This window comes from Elephantulus edwardii, unplaced genomic scaffold, assembly GCF_000299155.1.
Source record: "Elephantulus edwardii isolate Elephantulus edwardi_28Jun2011 unplaced genomic scaffold, EleEdw1.0 scaffold00086, whole genome shotgun sequence".
Lineage (NCBI taxonomy): Eukaryota > Metazoa > Chordata > Mammalia > Macroscelidea > Macroscelididae > Elephantulus > Elephantulus edwardii.
This window is the reverse complement of record NW_006399836.1, coordinates 6,499,453-6,508,828: the sequence shown is the minus strand read 5'-3', so window position 1 is coordinate 6,508,828 and position 9,376 is coordinate 6,499,453. Positions and strand designations below refer to the sequence as shown.

At 50.2% G+C, this 9,376-nt stretch overlaps 1 protein-coding gene across 1 annotated transcript in view; it reads left to right on the top strand.

Moving 5' to 3' along the window:
* Nucleotides 1-498: 498 nt before the first annotated feature.
* The window catches only part of TAB1 (TGF-beta activated kinase 1/MAP3K7 binding protein 1), a 45,926-nt gene continuing 37,048 nt past the window's right edge, over nt 499-9,376 (top strand). Inside the window, exon 1 of the mRNA XM_006890109.1 lies at nt 499-589. Coding sequence (XP_006890171.1) covers nt 557-589 — 33 coding nt within the window. The 5' untranslated portion in view covers nt 499-556. The remainder of the gene's footprint in view (nt 590-9,376) is intronic.

Genomic DNA, 9,376 nt, shown 5'->3' with positions numbered 1-9,376 from the left:
TTGGGGAACTTTGTTGAAAAGGTACCCCAATCATTAAATTTCTCAGGAGAGAAACGGTAAAAAAAATTGGAAGGGGGCATTATAAAGGGGAATGGTGGAAATCACCAGGGTAATAGTTTTGTGGGGAGATTGAGGGAGAAGAGGGGAGTGGGAGATATTCAAAAGGGGACTTGAAAAAATGGTGCAATAATAGGCATAGATCAATTGTAATTAATTATATTGGACACAGTGATGATTGTATAAAAAAATGCAAATGAAGGAACGTATAGAACACAGTGTATATGAAAGAAATAGAATGTAAATAAATTACTGTATGAATACAAAAAAATATGAAGTAAAATTATTGGGGAATAAAAAAATAATAAAAATTTAAAAAAAAGAAAACGCGCCTGCGCACACGCTCTGCCACGGCACCAGTCCACTTGGGCCGGGAGGTGGCGCTGTAGCAACACGCTCCTTGCCTGCGCGGTCGTCCTCGCATCCTTTGGGCCGCTCTAGCCGCTCGTCTCGCCTGCTCTGCCGGGAGGCTGGCGCGCCCGCGGGGGGTCCCTCCAAGATGGCGGCGCAGAGGAGGAGTGTACTGCAAAGTGTGAGGATCTGACCCGCTCTCCGGGCTGCGGGGTGGGAGTCTGGGGTCGCCTGTCCTGTCAGGGAGCGGTTCCCTCTCCGCTTTTGGACCTCCTCCCTCTCCGGGGCGGGATGTGTCGGCCGTCCTCCCCGCTGAGTGGGATGGCCCCCCTTCATCCCGATGCCGGGGGGCGCGCGCAGGCTGTCCGGCCGTGCGTGAGTCGCGCGTGCGCGCTGGCTGGAGGTCACGGCCCCTCTGTTTCCAGTGTCCGCGGGTGTTGAGGACTCCGGGGCTCCTCGCCGCACGGCCGGGACGTCCGGTCCGGCGTCCGGGGAGGAAGCGTCCTCGAAGGCGGCGCGGCTGCGGGGGACCCAGGTCCTGGGGGTGCGGTGGGGTCGGTTCGACTCAACGACCCGGCAAAACACTGCTGGTTCCTGCGCTAGAGCCTTGCTGCATGCGCTGTTCACTTCATCCCGTTGGGGAGCTTCGTCCTTCTTGCTGACCCTCTGCCAAGCACCATGTCCCCCAAAGGACTAACCCCTTCTGATAACCTGCCCAGAGTATGTGCCACCGAGTGCCCTCCGTCAGTCAATCAATCCTTATTTTTTAGAATTCAAAACCAGCCGGTTTTCTTTTTTTATTTTCTTATTTATTGTCCTTTCGAATGGATATTAGCAAAACCATGGCTTGTTGAGTCAGGCACACCTTAGTCATTGAAGTGACATCCTTGCTCCCACACTTTGGAGAAGAGGTCTTTTGCAGATTTGCCAGATGCTACGTAGGCATTTGGTTTCTTGACAGCTGCTTCCTTGGAAGCTGATTGTGGAGCCAAGTACGACGAATTCCTTTTCTTCATTAATCCTCTTGTTGCCCAGTGGTCCACTTGTCAGGATTTTTACTCGTTATGTTGATGTGTGGTCTTTTCTAAAGCGTGTAGGTAATCTTTTGTTCTTGCTTCAAATTTTCTTCACTTCATTTGCATATTCTAGTTGTTAATAAACTTTCTTCCAGTCCAGATTACAGGTTCTTCAACATAAGACTTTTTAGGATTATTTGCTCAGTATACAGATTGAAGACTTATGGCCCGAGGATACAGCCCTGGCACGTCCCTTTCTTGATATTTAAACCCTGCAGTATTGTTCAGGCAGCTGTTTTCTTTGCTTAGCTCCACATAAGTGCAGTGAAATGTTCTGGATGTTTGATGATTTCTTCATTCTGTTAGATCACCTATCTTTTTGGAATAGATACACGTATTAATCTCTAGTTAGTTGCCCAGCCAGGTAGCTGTCTTCAAATTTATTGACGTGTTGATTTGTTAAAACATCTCACTTGGTAATCCATCAGTTCCTGAACCTCCCTGCCCCCACGGTGCCTTCACTGCAGCCTGGACCTCTTTCCTCAGTACCTCTGGTTTTGAGTTGTTGTTTTGTTTATTTTTTTTATCTCTTGTTGTGTATGGTTGAACCAGATCGGACTGACACAGGAGGAGATTGTCCCTCCTTCTCTAGCAGAGCATCTGGTGGATTCGAACCATGCACCCTTTGAGATTGCAGTGCAACTTCTTGCCAGTAGGCTACCAGAGCTCAGCTGATTTTTGATCATGTGCAACCTCCTAAAGTGATGGCACATCGGTCAGTTCTTTGTGGTACAGTTACTGTGTGCTCCTTCCATCTTCTTTTGATGTTTGCCTTATTCAGGATTTTGCCATTACTTACTCTTCACTGTTGAGTTGGAACTGACTCCTAGCTGACCTTCCATTGGGTTTCCAAGGCTGTAAAATGCATAGTAGGAGACTGCCCACCTTTCTCTCCCTGGAGCTGCTGGTAGATTCGAAGTCCCAGAGAGGCATGGGTTAGCTTCCTGTTGACCTAGGCCATGAGTCTAGAAAAATTAAAGGTCATAAACAACAAGAGAAATGCATAAAGATGGCTATACTAGGTGAGCTGAGATGGACTGATATTGGCTGTACGGGTAGTTATGATAAAAATAATTTTAATAATACTGACAACTGTTGTTGTTTTGATTGCCGTCGGATCGAGCACGAGTCATAGCGACTCTATGAACTAAAGACCTGATGCCTTTCCATAACTATCATCATTTCTCCAAGTTCATAGAGTTTCCAGAGGCTTACGGTTTAGGAAGTGGATGCCACTCCTGCTTCCAAACTTTAGTTTTACAATTGGGAGCTTCACTAAACAGTGTCCACATTGGAAAGCCATTCTGGTATTTGCTATGCCAATAGTACAAGGTTCAGCATCACAGCTAAACCAGGTTACCTCATATGGCACATTGACAAAGTGCCAGTGTTGTTATATTTTGGAGGACCATTCTTCTAAACCATAGAGCATGCTTCTGTCAGTTTGTCATAGGGAGGTAATCCGGGTTTCCTGTGCTGCTGAGCCTTGTGCCATTGGGATGTCAAATGCCATAATAGTTACCCATAGTGGAAAGTGTTTGGTGGAGCTCCTAGTTTAAGACAGGTTTGGAAGCAGGAGTGGCATCCACTTCCTAAACCATGTGCCTGTGGAAACACTATGAACTTGGAGAAATGACGGTAGCTATAGAAAGACTTCAGGTCTTTTAACAGGGTCGTGATGAGTCGTGTTCAACTTGACGGCAATCAACAGCAACACAACAACAATACTGACAGCATCACTCACATATTACTGTGTCCCAGACATTGTGCTGCTTGCTTCACTTTGGTAAGTTTAACTTTAATAATGGCCTCATGAGATAGGTACTATTATGAGAATTCTTATATTTGAGCAAACAGAGACACAGAGAGGTGCCCGTTTGTCCAAGGCGACACAGCTGTTTAGGGGCAAAGGCAGGAGTCGAACCCAGGCAGTCTGATTGCAGAAATCGTCTTTGACGTCAGGCTATACTGAAGGCATGGCTGGGATAGTTTCTTAGTTCTGGTCCTGACTCTGACTTGTGTTTCCTTCTGCCTCAGTTTCTTATCGTAAAGTGTGAAGAGAGCAAGTGCAGTGGGAGAAGTGTCCTGATGCTGTGGGCTTAGTGCCAGCCCTGCGTCCCCCTGCTCGGATGCACAGCTGGACCCACTGGCAGCACAGGCCTGTTCTGACTTGCCGGGACTGGAATCACCCCCTGGGTCCTGCCCAGTCATGGCTTGGTACCAACCGCTCTGACAGCTCCGTGCACCGCGGTTTTGCTGCCCAGTCCAACTCCATCCCTGTGATCAGTGCTGTTATCCATGGTGTTTTCATTGGCTGATTATCAGAAGTAGATCACGAGGCCTTTTTTTCTTGGTCTGTTTCACTGAAACCTGTTCAGCATCCTAGCAGCATGCCGGCTCCCATGACTGATGGGTCATGGTTGAACACTAAGCCATTCTCCTGTGTGAGGCAAGAATTCCCGCTCTGAACTGCCACTAGCTCCCTCTACCCTCCATGGCATTGGCATTCTTATAGTTAGTTGCCTCTGGACTGCTCTGAATGTCTTATAGGGTCACTCCGAGCCAGAGTCAGCCCAGAGACAGTGATTTTTGTTTAACTGCTGCTCAGGTCTTCATTGTTTGGGTTGGTTTGGCAGGGTTGACACTCTGTTTTGTAAGCTGGAGGTCAAGGTTTCTGTATAATGTCCCTATTGTAGTAAGCATTCTGGAAATACTCGCTGGATTGTGACATCCAAGAGTGGCTGTGAAAGTGGTCATTGCTGGACGCTGGATGAAGAGAGCGTGCTGGTGGTTGTGCAGAGTGTGTGAGCACCAGAGAGTGGCCCTCTCGGTGTGGTGGAGAGCTGGGAGGAGCTGGATTAGAGAGGTGGTGAGCTCTGCTCGCTCAGAAATGTGCTCTGAGGGCGGTGGTGGGATGTGTGCTCACCCTTTCCAACTTCCCACACAGGGGCTCTTCCCGCCTTTTCTTCCATGACAGTCTAGACATTCCCACTCACTGGGTGTCCCAGGTGTTGTCAGAGGAGAGGGCCAGGCAGTGGCCAGGACTTAGTGACCTGCCCTGAGTCTGTGAGAGCAGCTTCTTTGAGTAGATGGTGGTGATCTGTGGTCACTGCGCTTGGGAGTATGAAGGTAAAGACCTCATGATCACTGCGTTGGTGGTCCTGCTGGGAGAGGAAGTCTTGTGCCATTCATGACGTGTTAGGAAGTGTAAAAAATGGGGGTGTTCTGGGGACATCCATATCCCCTGACAAAGGGGAACAGTCCCCTCAGCAAAAACCACAATAAAAAACCAATTCCCGTAGGTCAGACATGGCTCCCATACTCCAGTACCTGTTGTTGTGTACCATAGAGTCACAAGTGACCCACAGCTGACCACCAGCGAGTTTTCAGAGGCAGTTACTCACATGGGAGGAGATTGCCTATCCTTCTGCTGGGGAGCAGCTGGTGGCCCCAAATCTTGTGTCTTGGGATTGCAGTGCTGCTAGGCCCCCAGAGCTCGCACTCTTAGCACCTACTTCTACTCATTCTGACACCAGTTGTGCTGTTCTCCTAAGTTCAGAATTGCTTGCAGTGGCCACACAGACCTCACAGAACCAACTATTCATGGTTATGGGATTTCTTAGGGAGCTGTAGTGAAGTTAACAGGGTGCAATTCAGGTCAGCAGCGGCATATAGTTCCTCAGTCAGGACAGCTTCTCAAGCGTGTTCACAGGCCTTTCATCCCTGTGGTTTTAGGCCATTGTCACAAAGCTCTTTGTCCTGTCAATTACAGCATCTCTCCCTAGTCCTTCAGCAAGCTCAGGTCAAAATCCTTGAAGGGTCTGGCTCCGTGGGGCAGCAGCCTCAAGTCAGCTGTCTCCTGTTGGTCTCTAATGCACCAGTGCCTGGTGCAGGTATCTCTGGTAGGGGCCACACTGCAGTCCCTGCTGCTTCTTCCTTGCTAGTGGTGAGATTCCCCTCTTCTGATGTCAAGCTTGCTAAATTTAAACCTGGTGAGATGGGAAAGCTAACAAGTCCTCTTGTGGATAGACTTTACACCCCATTTGTGTGTTCTCGCCCATCCCTGTGGTGAAAGCCATTTTGAATAGTCAACTCCTTACATCGCAAGCATGTCAGCATCAAGGTGGACATCATGAAGCCTGAGTGGACAGCCGAGAATGCTAGGGGCCAGAAAGGACAGCAGTGGTCTTCTGGGCAGGGGAAGGAACCGGGTCAGGAGACGTTCAGGGGCAACTGGGAAACATGTGCTGGGACAAGACAACAAAGTCATTAGGGGATGCCATCGTGAGCAAGTCACCTTTTGTTCCTGGGCAGTGAAGCACCCTAGACAATCTTTCCAAGAAAAGAAGAGCTTTTGAAGACAGCATGTTGTGTTCCAGGGATCCTGGGCCCCTTGACAGCAGTAACTCAGAAGTGCAGAGAGGAAGTAACGGGGAGGAAACAGGGCAGGGAGTTTGTGTTAACTGGGGAAGGGCCTTTAGGAGGAGGGCGAGAAGGGTTGCCGAACTTTGAGACCGTGCACAGAACATTCTCCAGCATGTGCACACACAGTCCAGGGACTGATCACATTCTCAGACGACAGCTGGACAAGCCTGGGCCCTTTATATAAAGCCACATGAAACAGGCAGTTCCACGAGGCCAGTCTTGGAAAAGACTCCCAGAGGCCCCTGAGCGTTGTTTGTGTTAAATGGACTAACACCTTCCCCTCCTGGCTTGATGTAACCCCACTCCTGCCGTGAACTCCCACTGCTGTGCAGTCCCTCCAGAGGCTCAGGGTGTTCGCTGCCTGGCGGGCGTTGTGCACAGTCAGGATAACGCAGGGAAGATGAAGACGTAGAGGTTATAACATGTACCTGTACACTGTGTCCTCCGGTGGGGCTTGAGGAGGAATAGGTGGGGTTCATGGACACAGCCGGGTGAGGCTCCCTCAGTGGGAGACCTGATCAAGTGGATGAATGAACCATCTGGATGGAGAGAGTGGGGCAGTAGGCCTGTCTTGGGGAGCTGAGTGCAGAGGCTGCCTGTTGGAGCCTCAGTGTGTTTGAGGGGAGCTTCGGAGAAGGTGACTCCTGGGGCCCAGGGAGCTCAGGGCCTGGGCAGGACTTGGGATTCTCATGGTGTTTTAACCGGTGGTTGGATCATGTTCACGATTGGAGACCTCTGTTCACGGGGTGAGACTGCACCCCTGGAGGCGCGCAGGGCTGAGATGATGATGGCCGGGCACCTGGCGGTGGCCGGGGAATAGAAAGAAGTCCAGCTCCTGCCACTTTGGTGGAAGAGCTGGGGTCGGTCCTCCCAGATTGGGTGCGGAGCGCAGCCGAGGACCAGGCATCAGGGCTGAGCTCACCATCTCCCAGTCTGGGCAGCACTTACTGAGCCGGAAACCCAGGAAGAGAAGCGTGTTGAGGGCAGAGGATCCAGATGTGACCACACCTGTGCTGTTAGTCTCCCTGGTGGTACAGTGCTTAAGTATTATGCAGCTTACCTAGCAGCCACTCCAGAGGAGGAGGAGGAGGTCTGTAACTGGAAATCCGGTGGGGTAGTCCCACCTTGTCCTCTGCGGTCACTAGGGGCTCACCCATTTTATTTGCCAAATCATAAAAAGCCATTCGTTTGAATTTGACGCATCCCGCACCATTGCATTTGTGGACTTATAAACGCTAGCTGTGTGTTTTCTCTTTTGTTCCTTAAACTAGATGCGTGGCCTGGGACGGAACAGAGCCGTGCGGCCGGGCCCAGCTGCTCGCACACACAGTGGTGCCGCACAGGCCTTAGAAGCCCCTGTAAGGATGTCTCAGGAGCATCTTTGTGACGGAAACATAGAGATCCTTTGATTAAACCCTCACGGGAGGGGAGGGGGCGGGGAGCGAGCTGGTCCAGAGAAGTGGGTCATCCAGAAGACAGAGATGGCGGGAGGCGGTGGGGCGCCGTAAGCTTTTAGGAGAGAAAGAACTGCTGTCCCCCACCCTGAGCCATCTTCCTGGGGCATTCTTCTCCTGCTCTGAGCTTCCGCTAAGGAATTTAGGCTCTTTCAGCACCAAAACACTCAGCCTTTCATCCTATAATTTGATATTCAAGCTGTGGCCTGAATCTGGAACCCTGCTTTTTCGGCTGCCCAGGAGCATGAGATGAGCTGTGTTGGGGGCTTTTAGGGACAGTGTTTCTGTGACATGGTCACACAGGTAGAAAACTGTCTGCTCTCGGGTGGATTCTGACTCCTGGTGACCCTGTAGGACAGAGCAGAACTGCCCCCTGGGCTGGCGAGGCTGTATGTCTTTACAGAAGCCTCATCTTCCTCCCAGGGAGCAACTGGCCTTCAGGGTAACAGCTAGGTGCTTAAGCGCTGCACCACCAGGACTCCTTCACTCACGAATGTGAGGGGCTGGTTCTCACATGTGTGTGCATGGGCTATTCCCACACCCCTTAAGGCTTTCTCTACAATTGGATCACCATAGAACGTTTCCATAGCAAAGTATGAATCCTGGGGACTCCTTCACAAACTCCAGTCACAGTTGGGTTTTTTAAAACAACACTCTTCTTTAAATCGTGTCTTTAAAATGAAATTTCCTGTGACAGATTAATGCTTTGCTTACGGACGAGTTTGGATCCTCCATGCTTGCTGTTACGTGGGTTTGGTGGGTCTGTGATGGGCTGTGCTGGGTGCCAGACACCCCCTCCTCGGCTTCCCACCACCTCCAGTCTCTGGGGTCTCGCACCAAGTACTCTTTGCACTGACAGGCCTGGTATTTGTGGGCGTGGGAGAAAGTATGCATCAATTTGTGTGCCGGGGTGGAGAGGTGGGCGGTGCGTGTGACTAGAAAATGCGTGACCTTTCCGAAATTATTCAGCAGTGTGGAGGAAGGAAGGCAGAGACTGACTTGGCAGTCAGGCAGGCTTCGATAGAATCAGCAGTGGGTGCTCGGTGTGGATAATGCCCAGCGGAGGAGGAGAGAAATAACAGCAGCCAGAGAGTGGCTTTAAATGTGCATGAAATGAAATGTGCATAAACCTAGCTACGTCAGTGGCTTAGTGGTAAGGCGTTGCGCGGCCAGCCCAAAGGCAGGTGGTTCAAACCCACCAGCTGCTCAGTGGGAGATAAAGGGGGAGTTTCCTCCAGTGCGATTCTGAGCTTCTGAAGATCTGCAGGGGGGGGTCCGCTGAATTGGTTCTGACTCAACGGCAGTGAGTTGTTTGTTGTTTGCTGAAATCAGGGACGATCAAATGTTCTTCAGTTCCCACGATGGTGGTCCAGTGGTCAGCTGTCCAGGCCCTTCCAGGTAACAGTGATCCTGAACATGTCAGAGTAGGACGGTTCCCCAGAGGGGATGGGTTTTTTTAAATCTGTTGAAAATGTACATAAACCATCTTAACATTTTGTACGTGTTTATAATTCAGTACTTTTTAAAGTTGTACAGCGATCCTGTCCTTTTCCAGATCATCCCAGCACTATTAACATATACTCTGTGCCCCCTAAGCAAAAATCTCCCATCCGCGGGGCTTGATTTTTCAGAGTGAATCACCAAGTCTTATCTGAGGCACCCCTGGGTGTACTCCAGCCTCCAGCGTTCTGGTCAGCAGTGAGCACACTGACTGGTCACGGCGCCTGAGGGTTGACATCCCATACAAGTGGAACTCCTGGGAGTTTTCCAGCCACCGGTTAATGATTGAATGTCTGAGGTGCTGTAGGGACTGCATTTCAGGCAGTTTTCACATGCATGTGAGAACATACTCGTATGCCATTTGATCCCTTCATTATAGGACACACCATTATTTTATTAAGTATATACTGTGAAAAATAGTATTGTTGTTGTTATGTGCCGTCGAGTCGCTTACGATTCATAGCGACCCTATGTACAACAGCCCTAAACTCTGCTCTGTCCTGTGCCAATCGC